General features: G+C 31.6%; 12 protein-coding genes across 12 annotated transcripts; 7 read left to right on the top strand and 5 right to left on the bottom strand.

Annotated features, from left to right (window-relative positions):
- Positions 1-163: 163 nt before the first annotated feature.
- On the top strand, positions 164-1,048 carry Chro.10220 (hypothetical protein). Its single annotated transcript, XM_661725.1, has 1 exon — positions 164-1,048. The coding sequence occupies one exon, from the start codon at positions 164-166 to the stop codon at positions 1,046-1,048; it is 885 nt and encodes a 294-aa protein (XP_666817.1).
- Positions 1,049-1,968: 920 nt separating this feature from the next.
- On the top strand, positions 1,969-3,198 carry Chro.10221 (WD-40 repeat protein MSI1). The annotated part of the gene is made up of 1 exon (XM_661726.1): positions 1,969-3,198. One exon carries the CDS (start codon positions 1,969-1,971, stop codon positions 3,196-3,198), a length of 1,230 nt encoding a protein of 409 aa, XP_666818.1.
- Positions 3,199-3,259: 61 nt separating this feature from the next.
- On the top strand, positions 3,260-3,493 carry Chro.10222 (wd-40 repeat protein msi3). The annotated part of the gene is made up of 1 exon (XM_661727.1): positions 3,260-3,493. One exon carries the CDS (start codon positions 3,260-3,262, stop codon positions 3,491-3,493), a length of 234 nt encoding a protein of 77 aa, XP_666819.1.
- Positions 3,494-3,566: 73 nt separating this feature from the next.
- Positions 3,567-4,124, top strand: Chro.10223 (HSPC236). The annotated part of the gene is made up of 1 exon (XM_661728.1): positions 3,567-4,124. One exon carries the CDS (start codon positions 3,567-3,569, stop codon positions 4,122-4,124), a length of 558 nt encoding a protein of 185 aa, XP_666820.1.
- Positions 4,125-4,188: 64 nt separating this feature from the next.
- Positions 4,189-5,430, bottom strand: Chro.10224 (hypothetical protein). Its single annotated transcript, XM_661729.1, has 1 exon — positions 4,189-5,430. The coding sequence occupies one exon, from the start codon at positions 5,428-5,430 to the stop codon at positions 4,189-4,191; it is 1,242 nt and encodes a 413-aa protein (XP_666821.1).
- Positions 5,431-5,526: 96 nt separating this feature from the next.
- Positions 5,527-6,129, bottom strand: Chro.10225 (hypothetical protein). The annotated part of the gene is made up of 1 exon (XM_661730.1): positions 5,527-6,129. One exon carries the CDS (start codon positions 6,127-6,129, stop codon positions 5,527-5,529), a length of 603 nt encoding a protein of 200 aa, XP_666822.1.
- Positions 6,130-6,754: 625 nt separating this feature from the next.
- Positions 6,755-7,324, bottom strand: Chro.10226 (hypothetical protein). The annotated part of the gene is made up of 1 exon (XM_661731.1): positions 6,755-7,324. The coding sequence occupies one exon, from the start codon at positions 7,322-7,324 to the stop codon at positions 6,755-6,757; it is 570 nt and encodes a 189-aa protein (XP_666823.1).
- Positions 7,325-7,898: 574 nt separating this feature from the next.
- Positions 7,899-9,392, top strand: Chro.10227 (chain B, structure of fpt bound to ggpp). The annotated part of the gene is made up of 1 exon (XM_661732.1): positions 7,899-9,392. The coding sequence occupies one exon, from the start codon at positions 7,899-7,901 to the stop codon at positions 9,390-9,392; it is 1,494 nt and encodes a 497-aa protein (XP_666824.1).
- A 600-nt stretch (positions 9,393-9,992) lies between these two features.
- On the top strand, positions 9,993-10,487 carry Chro.10228 (hypothetical protein). Its single annotated transcript, XM_661733.1, has 1 exon — positions 9,993-10,487. One exon carries the CDS (start codon positions 9,993-9,995, stop codon positions 10,485-10,487), a length of 495 nt encoding a protein of 164 aa, XP_666825.1.
- A 215-nt stretch (positions 10,488-10,702) lies between these two features.
- Positions 10,703-12,796, top strand: Chro.10229 (hypothetical protein). Its single annotated transcript, XM_661734.1, has 1 exon — positions 10,703-12,796. The coding sequence occupies one exon, from the start codon at positions 10,703-10,705 to the stop codon at positions 12,794-12,796; it is 2,094 nt and encodes a 697-aa protein (XP_666826.1).
- A 56-nt stretch (positions 12,797-12,852) lies between these two features.
- Chro.10230 (hypothetical protein) lies at positions 12,853-14,751 on the bottom strand. Its single annotated transcript, XM_661735.1, has 1 exon — positions 12,853-14,751. One exon carries the CDS (start codon positions 14,749-14,751, stop codon positions 12,853-12,855), a length of 1,899 nt encoding a protein of 632 aa, XP_666827.1.
- Positions 14,752-15,139: 388 nt separating this feature from the next.
- Positions 15,140-15,760, bottom strand: Chro.10232 (hypothetical protein). The annotated part of the gene is made up of 1 exon (XM_661736.1): positions 15,140-15,760. The coding sequence occupies one exon, from the start codon at positions 15,758-15,760 to the stop codon at positions 15,140-15,142; it is 621 nt and encodes a 206-aa protein (XP_666828.1).
- Positions 15,761-16,040: the final 280 nt, after the last annotated feature.

Here is a 16,040-nt window from a genome sequence, read left to right on the forward strand (position 1 = left end):
TGAAGAGAAGGTTGGCTGTCAAAACTGCAAAGTTGTAATTCTTAACTATTTGAATATTTGTAATACTATTTTGAAAAGAATTTCGATATTATTTGTCTCCATTTTCAGTTTCATTGAAATAGTATCGCCAAGACCAAGTATTTTCAAGTATTCTTGGTTAAAAATGACAAGAAGGTATTTGAGTTTATCCTTGAAAGAGGTATTGATTAATTTATGTCTCACAATAACTGAAGATTCAAAGGCTGATGGAAAAGTTAGAGTAACCATTAATAGGACAAAATCAATACTAAAAAATAAAGAAATACTATATTTTGATGATCAATTTATATTTGATAGCGTATTTGGGCAACTTTACATTATTCTGGAAAAAGTGCCCATTTACAGGCTTCGTTGCAAAAAAAGGCCTTGGTATGTTATTTATGAGGGTGAAGGTGGAATTGATGCAGGTGGGATATATAGAGATTTGTTATCTCATATTTGTCTTGAACTTCAAAGCGATAAATTACCATTATTTGTTGTTTGCCCAAATTCATATGGATACGGAGAAAATCAGTTTTATTTTGTTCCAAATCCAAGTCTTGGAAAAAAATTTAGTTTCAATGAGAGTTTTAAAGTTGAAAAAAACACAAATACTAATTTAAAAGATATAAACAGCGAAAAAAAAATTAAATATGATAATTCTGGAGGCTGCATAAAGTTGATTTACGATTCATTATATACATTCATTGGAAGATTAATGGGAATATCTATCAGAACTCAAATTCCATTAAACCTAGATATACCTAATATTATTTGGAAATTAATATTGGGGGAGAATGTTTCACTAAATGATTTGAAACAAATCGATTGGTATTCTGTTAAATTCTATTTAAAGTTAAAACAAATAGAATGTAATTGGAAAAACAGCGATATTGAGGATAAGAGTAGAAAAAGATTAATACTGGAAGAGTTTGATTCACTTCAATTAAATTGGTCCTGTTTAAATACTAATGGTGAAGTCGTAGAATTAAAACTTGATGGAGAAAAAATACCCTGTAAGAATAGATGAGCTCGGAAAATACTGTAATTCGTTCAAAGAATACAAGCTTGAGAGAGAATTTTTACATGCAACAAATAACATTAGAAAGGGGATTACGGAAATAATTCCTGAAAACATTTTAGAATTACAAACTTCTGAAGAACTGGAAAGATTGATTTGCGGAAACCCCTCTTTGGATATTGATGCGTTAAAACAACATACAAAATATACTGGGTATTCTTCAAATGACAAAATTATTAATTGGTTTTGGGATGTATTATCAGAATTGACAGTGCTTCAACAACAAATGTTTCTTAGGTTTGTATGGGGAAGAAGCAGACTTCCAAGCAAAGGAGCTCAGTGGGAGTGCAATATGGAAATAGTCAGAGTTTATGCTTCTGAAAACACAATTCATGGTGGGGGAGCTACTGTTGTTGAAAATATTGATCTAATACCTAGTTTCTCTAATTTAAATTCAGAAGAGTTTGATTACATAGAAGGTGAATTAGAACACGATAATGATCAATTGAACACTGAATCGATCGATCAAACGTATCTCAGGGAGCAATCAACTTCGAATATCATGTCAGGAGATTTATCTATGCATGGAAATAAGGAAGATCATTTACTTCCTACTAGTCATACTTGTTTTTTCCAGTTAGAATTACCCGGATACTCATCTAAAAAAATACTAAAGGAAAAATTATTGTATGCAATTACTGAAGGAGTTGCAATTGACATGGACAATGTAGTACTTGATAATAATTAGGAGTAATATTGGTTACATAAATTACTTAAATATATTCAATTTTTTGAATAATTATTTAGCGCTACAATTTTTTGAATATTTATTTTCAAATTGTACGACTAAATAATTGAGTTAATGAATTAATGGAAATAAACAAAGATTTGGAAGAGGAATAAGGAAGTTGAAATAAAAATTAAATATTATGAATTCATTAGTACAAAACTCTCCTTTTTCATCAATGATGAACTTTACTTTTTTTGACCAAGCAAAAAAGATATTACAATCAGAAGAATCTAATAAATTAGAAAAGTATAAAATTTGGAAGGAAAACACATCATTACTCTATGAAAACATAATGACTCATATTTTGGAGTGGCCATCACTATCAGTACAGTGGATGTGTGAAAGTAGTATTTCTGATGTTGAAAGCTTTTACTCTGATGAAGGTATAAACGAAACATCAAAGTATTCTTTGTTAACAGGCACCCATACATCAGGAATGGACCAAGATTATATTATTATATTGGATGTTTTATTGCCAAATTGCTCCATTCCAGAAAATTGTAGGAAATTCGATTCTCATAGCGATTATGCTGGCTTTACAATACCACATATGGAAGCTGATTCCAATAATTTTAGTCAAAGAATCCTAATTCCACACGATGGAGAAGTAAATCGGGTTGTTAGCTCTCCCATGAATGGGAACATTATTGCATCCAAAACTGTGGTGGGGGATGTTAATATTTACGATTTAAATAGTTTAGTGAACGAAAAAATGGTTAAAGGCACTGTTAAAACTGAAAATAATCCATCATTAATTTTATGCGGTCATGAGTTAGAAGGTTGGGCTTTAAGTTGGAATAAAATTAAAGAATCCTATTTGGCAAGCGGTTCGGATGATAATGTTATTTGCTTATGGGATATTCAAAGTAAACCAAATAATTATGAAAGGAAATTAAAACCGATTCTTAAATTCATGGGGCATGAAAAAAGCGTTCAAGATATCTCATGGAATCCTTCAAATGAGAATATCATGATTTCAGTTGGAGATGATGGGTTAATAATGATTTGGGATATTCGCGAATCGGCCTCGCCATGCTGCACTACAAAAACGTTCAAAGAACATTGTTCTGACAATGCAAAAATTAACTTTGGTTTTAAAAAGTCGGTTGGATATTCTTGTATTGGCCATTGTAGTACAAATATTAATAGCCTTAACACAATTGAATTCAATCCATTTCAAACAAACATTATTGCTGTTGGAGGGAGCGACCCCGTGATAGCGATATTTGATATTAGAAACATGAGCAAACGACTTCACTCACTTAACGGGCATTCTGGACAAATAAATCGTTTAAGTTTCCTCTTAGAAAATGAGTCATTATTGGCATCTGCATCTTCAGACTCTACAGTTTCGGTAAGTTTAATTTAAGATTAAATTTATAGACCTAATTACGATAAACTTTCAGATTTGGGATTTATCAAAAATTGGAATGGAACAAAGACCTGATGAAGTTGAAGATGGTGTACCGGAGCTAATTTTTACTCATAGTGGGCATACTTCTCCAGTAATAGATTTGTCTTGCATGACTAACTATTTACAGACTACATTTGCAAGTATAAGCGAAAACAATTATTTGCATATTTGGAGCCCAGGGGAAGCTATGTTTCTTTCAGATGATGAGGATGAAGAACTTGAAAGGATAAAAGATATCCAAGTTGAATAAACGTACATTTTATTCAGAAAAATTACATCAGATTTTGCGGCAAATTGACATATTTTTCAATTAGCAATGAATTATGGAGTACACGAATAGAAAGCTTTACGGCGGAGCAATAACATTAAACATCCCAAAGGAATTTGATGATATCAGTAATGTGAGAGATATTCCTGATCATCAAGAGGTTTTTGTTGATGAGTTTTCAGAAAGTAGTATAATTGTTGAAATTTTGGATCCTATTGATTTTGCTGGATGCAGGAACGTCGCAGAATATTATTTTATGGATATTTCTGAATTCAACAGTTCATTAGATACGAGAATAATATATTCTGAACCACTATCTACGTATTCCAATGATTTAGAAATTTCCAAATGTTTTGGTAATCAGAAATTAGATAAGAGATATCCAGATGGAATTCGAAGAGAAGAATTAGATTTATATTTGCTAGTATTGAGAGTTGTCTCAAAGAAGGCTGACATTGTTATATCTTTCAACAATCCAACAGGATGTGCAGCTATCAAAAAATCCTTGCATAAAAATACCGACAATAGAAGACATACAGAAAAGGAAATAAGAGAAATTATGGACGAGATATTAAGGAGCTTCATAATAAAAGATTATAATCTATTCTTATAGAATATTATATTTACATTAGAACAAAATTTTAATATTTCTTATCTAAAGCTATAGTAATAGCGGATTAGTTACTATTACTTCCCCTTACATCGACTTTACAAAGTGGGCAGATTACAGACATCTTGAACCATTCCTTAATACACTGATGGTGAAAGATATGCTGACAGTCTAATCTAACCACAAAATCTCCCTCATTCACCTCGGATAAGCAAACTGTGCACAGCGGAGCATCATCTGATGAACTACATGTTTCATTCCCTTCTCCATAATAGTATGATTTTTGTGTTATTTTATTGACGATTTCATTATTTATCCCTCGGCTATTATTGGAGTCGGCAGAGCCAAATATTCGATCGACGTCTGAAGGAGGGAGGTGGGCGAGAGCCTGCAATATTGAAAATGGCCTGCTTCTAGGGGGAAGGCGTATTATATTTTCTAATAAGTGAACAGGAAGAAGATCAACGATCGATGGTGTTAGACTGCCTTGGCAATAAATTGTTGTATTATCACCTATCCGAGCTTTTACACCAGCAGGATCTGTTGCAATTATTTTAAATTGAACACCATTGTATGTAAAGCTTTCCCCTTCTGAAAAAGGGTGGAATGTATATCTCGATAGGAATGGTTTGAGATAGTCTTGGAATATATCAAATGAATATGTTTGAGGCAAAGTATCTGAAAATGGCATTACATGAATTCTTTTAAATTCACCAAAACAATCCCAGTTAATATAAACCGCTGTATTTCCGTCAATAACACCAACTTGTGTTGGCTCGCATGCCCATACGAGAAATGTTATCCCATCTATTTCCACTTTTCTTCCAACATATATAGGTTCTTTCCTCTTTTTCTGAAAGTATGGCTCAATGTAAAGTCTACAGAGCTGATCACTTCCACATAGATTTTCAACTTCAGAATTTGACACTTCAATTTCCCTTTCAAATTCTCTTTGATCTTGCAATAACCTGTTTAGTCGAATAGTAGAAACCTTTTGTGCAAGAGGTGAAAGCGCAGCATTAAATGGAGGCAGTGCCAAGAAGTGCACTTTTTGTAACGACATTAATGGCTTACCATTTGCAAATACTTGAGTGGACTCAGATAATGCGCCCCCTTCTACTGGATCGCAAAACAACACAACAAAATAATTCCTTTCATCAATATAAACTTTGTCGAACGGTTTCAATACTCTGTTTTCTACCTCATACTTCCGTAATACCTTAAGCAGAAGCTCGATGTCATGCTGTTCCTTCCATGGAAGTAATTGTATTCTTGATAGAACATTTTCCAATTGTTCACCAGAATCCATTTTATAACGGTATGAAATAAATATTAGTAATTTGCAAAACGCGCGGCCATATTTTTACCGCTTAAATCGTTCAAACAGTAATTTGAGATCAATATATTAACTCCACCATGAGATCATGCCAAGCCCATCATTTTGAACATTTCCAACAACGACCATTGACGACACACTACTATCATGAGACTGTTCATTAAATACGACACTTGAGACTTTAAATCTTATCGTAGAATCGATTAAATAACACAATTTGTGATTTTCATAGTCCCAAGACCATATTTTTGTGTTGGAGTCTATTGATTTGGGTTCCCTTAAATCATTACAAGGAATTTTAATGTCACTAAAAAATCCAAGGCTAACAGTTAATCCTGTTGAATCTGAATCAATGACTACCCCTTCAATTACTTCACCAACATATGGTCTAAATGATATCATTTTAAATGTAACACAAAATAACAATCCTCCTTCATCATTATCAATATCTGCATGGTCAACACCATCAAATCCTACGAAATAAATCATTAATCCTGCATTTTTCACAACTTTATTTAAGTACTTGTCATTTATTCGATTCCTCAAAATAACCAAAGGGTCGTTAATTCTCGGGTTTATATTTTGTATATCCTTTAAATGAATTTCAGAGAAGTGATTTAACTCGTTAGGGAAGACATTAATTTGATCATCGATTGTAATAACTCCAAACATAGTGTAAAAACAATTTATATTATTATATCACTATAATCGTATGATTATATTATTTACTATTTACTTTTGATTATATATTTTTCAATGTTTTTTTTGTTTCAAACCTTTAAATTCTGAAAATTATTTGGAAATAACTAGCGCCTTTTTTAAATATTAAAAAAATCGCTTTTTAGCGAAAATGATAAATGCATTGGATTATTGATGGGCACTATATCCAATTTTCCAGTTAATTCTAAATATTTTTAGATACAATATATAAACATCATTTCCAAAATAGTTTAACTTGCTCATATCTTCTTTCAGTTTCATAAATTAATTAAGTCATAGTAAACTAAATATTAAGGTTCTCAAATTCTGAGACTACCGTCAGGCCGGCAATAATTCTTGTTTTACTGGCATTAGATGAGCCCCTATACTCGATTAGAAACTTGCATAGTTAGCAACAATTACGTACAGGGATTGATTAGTGACAATATAAATTTAAAATATATTTGTAAATGCTTGCCAAGAAAACTTGACAAATAAAATACCAAGTTGGACAGAATTGGACAAATATCGCATTCTATTTAGAAATTATTCAGAAAATATTTTGATTTAAATATTATATGGCTCCTATTAGTCTCATTTATGCTAATCTATTAAATCTTTCATTTGTATTTTCTCTAGAAAAAGAACCAGTAGAGTCTATTGAAATACCGGCTGCCTGAAGTTGATTTCTGCATCCAAACTGAACCATAATACAAATTACTCCTAAGAATGCCATGTAAGTTCCTGCAAATAATTCTAAAAAGTTTATTCTAAAGATAGACATAGCCAATATACCGGAAAGCAAATAGAGAGTACCTTTTCCTGCAGGAACAGTCAAAAACTTTGCCCATTCTAGACAGAAATCTCTGAAAGGTTTCAATTTTTCAATATCTTTTGATTCAACTATCATTACTACAATACCAAGCCCAAATAAGACAGCTTCAAACAAATAGCTTCCGGGTGATAAAAACAATTGACTAATACTAAAAATTCCGAGTAATGAGGCAAGAGAAAGGAAAATACCACCAACGAAACATAGCGCTCTCAATGGCTTGGGCCCTTCCCCTATTATGTGTGAATTTTGCAGATAGTCCCTTCCACTTCCTAATAATTGATTACCACAATTTTGAATCGTAGTTGCAGCCTGCCTTCCATAGTCATTAACCATTGTATATGCCTAAAAATCGAGTATTTATAATCAAAATAATTTAATTAAACTTACCATTTGGTTTGCAGTGTTCGATTGATTATCCATTATTTAATTAATTAATTTACATAAATTTTTATATATAACTCTGGCTTTAACAGGTATTACGTTGCAGATATTCGTGATCAAAAAAAATCACGGAAAAATGGCTTGCAGTATAATTATATTAATTACACACTAACAAATTTGTATCATAACAACCTAAATACATGTCAATTCAAATATTAATTATATTTCCCCCATTATTGATCTAAATCCAAATAGCACGTATTGCCTCAAGCGGGTTAATTTGTGGTTGGCGGTAATTCATTAATTCCTTTATTTCCTTGTTAATTGAAATTATCAAGTTAATTATATGCAATTTTAGACTTGATATGATACTGTCGTTCAATGATCCTTAATTCTAGAGATTTATTCCCCATTTATATCTACTTCCCTATTGATAATATATTTTTTTTAATTTTTTGTTCTTTTTTTTTCCAAAATATAGCAATTGATTTCCCCTCATTTCTCAATGTAAAACTAAATTGTCATTATGAATAGCTTTGATCTCTTTCTGACAGACTTCGGCGTTTATCCTTGGTACGAGTTGGGGATGAATGAATACAGGGGAGGACGGACTTTTGAAGATTGGATAAAATCCAAAGAAAACAGTCAGAATTGTTTCAAAAATTTTATTGAAAGTATATTTCACAATAACTTTTCGGATTGTGATGAGTCTGCAAATATTCAGGACAAGTTATTGAAGAGAAACGAACACCTCAAGTTTGTAAGAAGGATGAGGAAAATTGAATATCCAGAAAGCAGTATTGAAAGCGAATCAACAAGAATATTAATGATCTATTGGAGCTTGCACTCAGAAGAATTACTAACAAATGATAGTTGTGGATTATTGCTAGATCCGGAAGATGATACTAATAATGAAGCATTTAATTCCAAAGCTGAAGAGATTCAACTTTTTGAAGACTCTTTTGACATTATAGCGACAATATTAAAATTCCAAGACAAATCTGGTGGATTTGGTGGAAATTTTAGTCATATGCCCAACTTAGTTTCTACCTATTTAGCGGTTTCATCAATCATCATAACAGGAGATACCGAAGCTTTGCTAAAGATAGATAGATTTAAAATGTATCAGTTCTTCAAGAAATTGAGAGATTTTGAAACAGGTGGTTTCAAAATTCAGTTGGATGGAGAAGTTGATGTCAGAGCATTTTATTGCGTATCGGCCGTGGCAAGCATGCTGCAAATTGTTACTGAAGAATTGTTTGACGGTATTGAGGATTATATTTTAAATTGTAGCGGGTTTGATGGAGGTTACTCCGGGGATTTTGGTGGCGAGTCGCATGGAGGTTATACATATTGTGTTGTTTCTGGGCTTTGCATTTTAGGAAAATCATCAATAATAGATATAGACTCATTGCTATATTGGATAGTTCAGAGACAATCTGGGATTGAAGGAGGGTTTCAGGGGAGAACAAATAAACTTGTTGATTCCTGTTATAGTTTTTGGTTTACAGGGTTATTATTTTGCATTGAAGAAATTTTGAGAATAAGGACATCTATAACAGAATCTTACATCCAAAGTTGTCTCTGTGATTTCCAAGCATTGGCATCATATATATTAATTTGTTGTCAACTTTCTGAAGGGGGATTAATTGACAAACCAAAGAAACCAAGGGACTTGTACCATACTTGCTATGCATTAAGCGGGTTGTCACTTGCACAAAGGATGAACTCAATTTATAGAATATCTAATAAACAAAGTCTGCCTCCTTTTTCTGAATGTCAAGTTTTTGATGATAAATATGTAGAAAAATGTACCTCATACACCCCTTTTTACTCAATATCAATCAGCGAGGAAAACTCGATTAATACAACTGACCCATTTCTAAATGTTAGGACTGATAAAATACGAAAGTCTAGACTAATTTTAAATAGACATCCTTTAGTGCTCACGATAAATGGATGTATAGGAACAGAAGGAATTGGTTATAAAGAATACATAGAAAATGCAAATGCCATATGAGCTCTGCAAACTTTCATTCATTGCGCGACTAAGAATCAAAACTTCAAGTTAGATTTAAAAAAACTAAACCGCTTTGCGGTAACCAATTTAATTAATATTGAACTAGATAAATTAAATAATGGCTTGTAGCAAATACGAGTATATTAAAACATACGAACAACCTAGTAGAATCATAAAGAATTGTTGGTTCGTGGTTAGGATTGATGGCCACAGTTTTCACGAGTAAGTATAAGTCGTGTTTAAATTACAATAATTTCTTTAGGTTTACTAAAGATCACGAGTTTCATAAACCAAATGACAAACGAGGACTAGACCTAATGAGTCGTTGCGCCGAAAATGTTATGAAGAGCTTAGGCGACATTGTGATTTCATACGGTCAGTCGGATGAATTTAGGTAAGTTATTAGTAACGTTAAAATTTTCTTTTTAATCTAAATAAAGCTTTGTTTTTAGGAGGAAAACAGATTTATGGAGTAGAAAAAATGATAAGATATTAACTCATGTCGTATCTTTGTTCACGTCTTCGTTTATTTTTTTTTGGGGCAGTTTTTTCCCAGGAAAAAAGCTCTTGTACCCTCCAACTTTTGATGGAAGAATAATTATGTATCCGACTGATGAAGACATTAGAACATATCTTTCATGGAGACAAGCTGATTGCCACATAAATAATCTCTATAATACATGTTTCTGGTCTCTAGTGTCTATCAATAAATTGAATGAGAGAGAAGCAACGGAAAAACTTAAATTTACAGATTCGTCCTACAAAAATGAACTACTATTTAAGGAATTTGGAATAAATTATAACAATATTTCTCCACAATTTAGGAAAGGAACAACGATTTATAAGGCTAGGCCGAAAGAAAAGAAATCTAGGGATGAATATTTATTGTTGAAAAATAAAGATATTTTATTACTTGACAAGTGTAAAGAAGCGACAATTGAAACTGATCACAGAGATTATACAGAATTAGATAAACCGTCAAATCCAATATGGAAAATAGACGATGAAATGGTTATTATTAACTGTATTTATAAGTGTCATTGTGACATAATTCAAGATAAATTTTGGCATGAAAATGATCATCTTTTAAAATAGCAGTAGAAAAAAAAAGCTAATTACCATACCGCTAGCGCTTTAAGAAAACGTTCTAGTCTTTATTTGCTTTTTTAGAATTTATACAGGTATTAAAAAATATCTTTATGAGATAATTCAAACAGAGTTATGGATACCTTCTATACTCGAACCACGAATATTTATAGTTTTAATACTTGCTAAGATATATAAATCTTATTTTGCTTTAAAGTTTCACTATGAATCTCTTGAATGGGGAAAAAAAGGGTGGTTCAAATGATCATGGAAGTACTATTGAGTATGATAAATTAATAAATAATGTTTCTAACATAGTTTCTGAATCTCAATATTACAGAAAGGGCAATATGGGCAACCCGAACAGTTTTAATAGTGAATTGACGAGCTCTAATTTTAATGAGAGTTCCGAATCTTCTGGAAAGGTTTGGAGCAAAGAAAAGATAAATATGAAAGCTACTATTGGCAACTTAATGGAGAACTTATCTGGGTCTATTAAAGCCAGGGAGGCTATTAACCAAATAAAGATGCTAGATACCAAACATAAAACTAAGGGTGAGATAGCGGAATTTCTTTCACCTAATAAACTGTATAAATTAGAAAGAAAAACACAATATGATTTAACACAAAAAGAAATGAAACACTGGGGAGCAACTATTGACCGGATAAATCGACAGGAAATCATTTCTTATGGAGAACCTGAAAAGATGGATATTGTTTCAACTGGACAATTAGCAACTAATTACCAGCCTTTGGATGAATTTGAGCAAGAGTTTGATAACATATTAAAAGCGATGAATAGAGATGACTCAAAAAATGCTGAGATATTGGGACACTGTGATATTTCTCCCTGCAATAAAATTAAAGATCAATCAGAAAAAAGTTTCATGAAAAAACTTAAATTCATTTTATTTCAACAGCAGAGAGAAAACAAAAGGTTAAAGAAGATTAAATCAAAGACTTGGAGAAAGAACCGTAGAAAACAAATGCAAATTGAGGAAGAGAAGTTACTGAGTTTAGGAGAGGTTGAATATCCAGAATTAGTTAAAAAGATCAGGGAAAGGTATGAAGAGAAGAGAGCCAGGATAAGATTAATGAGAAGACAAACTGCAAGGCAAAAATGGGCTAAGATGGCATTAAGATTTGGTGGAAATGAGTTACAAAAGAATATTTCGGATCAAGCTCAAAAACAACATGAAGAGAAAAAAAGAATTGAACAAATAATTCAAAATGTTTCAAAAAATCTTGATGAAGGAAGTGAACTCAGTGACTCTGATAATGAAACAGAATCAAATTTACACTTCATTGAAAAAGCTCGGAAAAATATTAATGAATTAAGGAATTCATCCAACAACCTATTTGATTTGAAATTTATTCAGCGTGGTATTGAATATAATAACAGTCTATTAGACCTTGAATTAAACCAACTTGATCAAGAAAATTTTCAAGATAAAATTTTGATTAATGAACCAGAAGGGCATCTATCCAACAATGTTTCAGATGAAATTATTCAGTTATCTAGACCTTCAGTAAATGAAGTAATGGAAACAAAGAATCAGATTCAAGGAGTTTTGAATTATAATCAAGATATTATTGGGATTAATTTCAAGGATAACAACTTGAATAATCAGCTTACATCAAATATGAACGATTCAAATTGTCTGAAATCTAAAATGAATGAAAAGAATTTAAATTTAACGACAAAAAATGTTGAAAAAAAGAGGAAAATATATTTGAATATTGAAGATGAACTTGAGAGAATGGCTAATATAGATATTACAGAAAATCAAGAATCTGCTCAAGCAAATAGTGAGTTATTAAAACATATTTTTATTGAAGGGAGCCCCGATCACATACCTAATAGCGTTGATATTGATAATTCGTCCGAGCCAAAGAGTATTATTAGATCTTCGAATAATAAATCGGTACCCGGCTGGGGTAATTGGTGTTCATCCGTATCTAGAATTATGGACTTAAATATTCGAGAAGAAGAAGATTCGTCAGGGAAAGTAAAAAAATTAATTAATTCTAACAGATCAATTGATAAAAAATTGAAAAAATATTGTGTTAATCAGGTACCTTATCCTTATACCTCAAGCGATTTATATGAAAGTACCTTTAGGCATCCAATCGGGCCTGAATGGAACACTACCGCGATACATAACAAACTCATCCAGCCGAAGATACAAACAAGAATTGGAGCAGTAATTAAGCCTCTAGTATATTCAAAGCATCTAAAGAATATTCAAATTTCAGATTCCTTTTTAGAAAAATGGAACTTAACTAAAAAATGTAATAGAACCAAGGCAAGGTTTTAATATATGAATTGAGATTTACTTAAAGCCTATTTCTACTTATACTAATAATTTTCAGTTTAGACATCGTATTTACTACTATCTTCAAGTGAAAAAAAACCTTTTGAGGTAGTTTTAGTATTTTTTCCCTGGCTTTCTTTTATAATATTGAGGTTTGTTTTGAAATCTTTCATTTCTTGTAGGTCGTTTAGAACCGCCCTAAGAAGTTTTTCTCTATCATCTTTCAATTGCTGAACTCTTTGGTCTTGAGTCCTCTTCAATTCTTCGAGGGTTTTTCTAATATTACCATACGTACTTTGATCAATTTCAAGTTCATTCAGAGAGCTCTTCGTAACGGGTGAAGAGGGATATTCATTAAAATTATCGCTTAGGGGTGTAGCGGAATAATTATTCACCGTTTGGTCCTTTGTTGGCTCAACTATACTCTTGGAGTGGGATGAAGGACTCACCAAGTTTTTAATATTGTTAGGCTCATTTATTGGAAAAGAATTGTAGTTGGAGATTCCGGTTGGTTCTTCGCATTCTATCTGATTTTGTATTATTGAATTATTCTCAAGGCTTTGAGAGTCATAGCTTATATTATTACTTGCATGAAACATTGAATTTTTCATTTTACTCGAGTTGAACATTTCAACACTAGAAATAAATGAGTCATTTGGGGTTTGAACTTTATTATGAGATGACAAAATGTTTGAAGAGTAGGTATTTGGATAAACCATAGGGTTCGAAAGACTATTCAGAACTGAATCACGAGGATTTAAATCATATCTGCGGTTAGAAACATTGCAGGCAAGCCCAAGAGGAAATGAATTTGCATGACTATTTAATCCAGGATTGATTGTAACTGAATCTAAAGAGCGAATTCGTGCAGCAGGGTCGTATCTAACTCCATTATTAGATGTTTGATAGAAGCTGCTGTTTGAATGATGACTATTCGACGTATTCCTGTTTATTTCAGGTACAGGATACTTAATTAGGTGTTCTGATTGTGGCCTACTATGTTTAATTACAATATTTGGATCGCTCTTTTGGTTATTTAATAGTTGGCTTCTATTATATGTGTTAGTAAAACTAGCTCTGGGTGTTTCTGATTGTCGAGAATATTCATTGTACTGAAGATGATTAATATTGCTGTAAATTTGCGGATATGCGTTTATATTTTGATGAATATTTAAATCATTAGAAAAGTTTGAGCTAGATGGCCTAGATAGTTTGTAGGTAGAGGGCGATTGAACTTCAGATACATTTCGACGAAAATTACTATTATTGGTATTGCCTTTATAATTTTCTAGTATATTATCGTCAAAGTGTAAACTATCCTCCATGAATTGATTCATATCATCTCCATTAATATTTCGGAACTGCTCAGTTTCCTGACTGATCTTCGTTTGATGATTATTACTTAATGACTCGAGCAGCTTGCTTGAAACATCAGACAGAGAATTTTTTGCGTTATGCAACTCTTTTTGTGTTTCATCCCATCTTTTCTGGAATGTATCATTTAATTCAACTATGTGTAATTTTAATTTGTTGATTTCTTCTTGTTGTTTTGGGCAATGGCTGCATGGGGAATTTGCGCCCTTGACACTGCTATGGAATAAATTAATTCCTTCTCCTCGTTCTAATAAACTTATTTTTTTTTCTAAGCTTCTCACAGCTCCTCGTGCCTTCTGTAATTCAGTCATAAGGTCTACATTTCTTCTTAATGTTTCTTTTAATCTTTGGGCTGTTTCTATTTGTTTTAGTCTTAATATGTGTAATTCTGATACCTCTTTCAGATCTTTACTAGTTTTATCGAATACAAACCCATTAATTGGTTTAAAGTGGTTTCCTGTACTTGCACTTTTTAATTGTATTCCTCTTGAAATCGACAAATCTTTCTCTGCCTCTCTGATTTTTAAAGACAAATCGGAGATCTTCGAACTTTTACCAATGTTTTTTTGGCAGTTCTCTGGCATCTCTCACTGTTTAAAAAATCATAAATATAATAAAAGATTATTTTCATACATATATCTTCCAAATAGCTTATATAAGTATAAATAAGTATTTACACTTATATTTTTTCTTTTGCAAATCGTTGAATGCTTTGAAAAATATTCAGTTTACATTTTCAATTGCTTGTGGGGAAACAAAATTCCTATCTAATTTTTGAATGCAATCCCGCTTATATAACGTTAATTTTTTTTAAAGTCAAAATCAATGAATAATTAATGAGTAATTTTTAAGCAACGAATATTCTTGAGCTATTAAATTGTCGTTTTAATCTTAGAAGTTGTTCCTTTAACATTTATTATTAGTCTACTTACTGAAATCCAAGGATTAGTAAGTTTGAATGGTTCCAATTCTTTACTTTTTATTCTTAGCTACTGAGTAGTATATTACATATGCGCTAATGACTGAAAGCGTAGTTGCAACCATCAAAAAAGTAATTGTAAATGTAGTTGCCATTGAATAATCCTCTTCAATCTTTTTTAATTTAAACTCTTGCATTGAGCTTACGTTTTGCACAATTGGAGAATTTCTCAACAATATATTCGATGCAATGTGAGCTTCTCCTCCCAGCTTATCCTCTCGGCATTGCATTAAAAATTGGAGAATATTTCCACGATTTACAATTCTATTTGTCCTATCATTTTTTGGGAATTCGAACAGTATTCCAGTAAGTCCTGTTAAATGCTCATATTCAAGTATTCGAATGAAAATTGGTGGCTGCGGTGGAGGGATTCCTCTATTAATACATAAAGTTAATATTTCTCTAAAGAGCTTTTGATCTGTAACATCTTCAAAAAGAGGTGCCCATAAGGATATTTTTAGCCTAACAAATATCCCAATAGTCCAAGAATTTGTTATGAACGGAGAATTCTCAAACGAAGGATAAAGATGTATTTGGTTTGGCCCAATTAACGAACTTAAATTCAACACAATCTTAGATAATATTAACGCAATAAATAACTTTATCATTTTCATCAGGAGAGATAGTCATAGCTAACTTCATTCCTAATAATAATAATAAATATTCTATACTTCTAATCATTAATTTTTCTTAGTTTCTAACTATGTTCGAAAACGCGTATAACGAATCTTGAGATTATAACAAAAAAAAATTGATTTTTTTTCTAATTAAATTTGTTATAAAATTACCTAATTCTAAAACTAGAACAAAACCAACCAAAGAAGTATTCGTGGTATTTTAAAATGATTAAATAACAATCTAACCAATTAATATATATATATATATATATTATTA

The sequence above is a fragment of the Cryptosporidium hominis genome (assembly GCF_000006425.1).
Source record: "Cryptosporidium hominis TU502 chromosome 1 CHRO011070, whole genome shotgun sequence".
NCBI classification, from domain to species: Eukaryota; Apicomplexa; class Conoidasida; order Eucoccidiorida; family Cryptosporidiidae; genus Cryptosporidium; species Cryptosporidium hominis.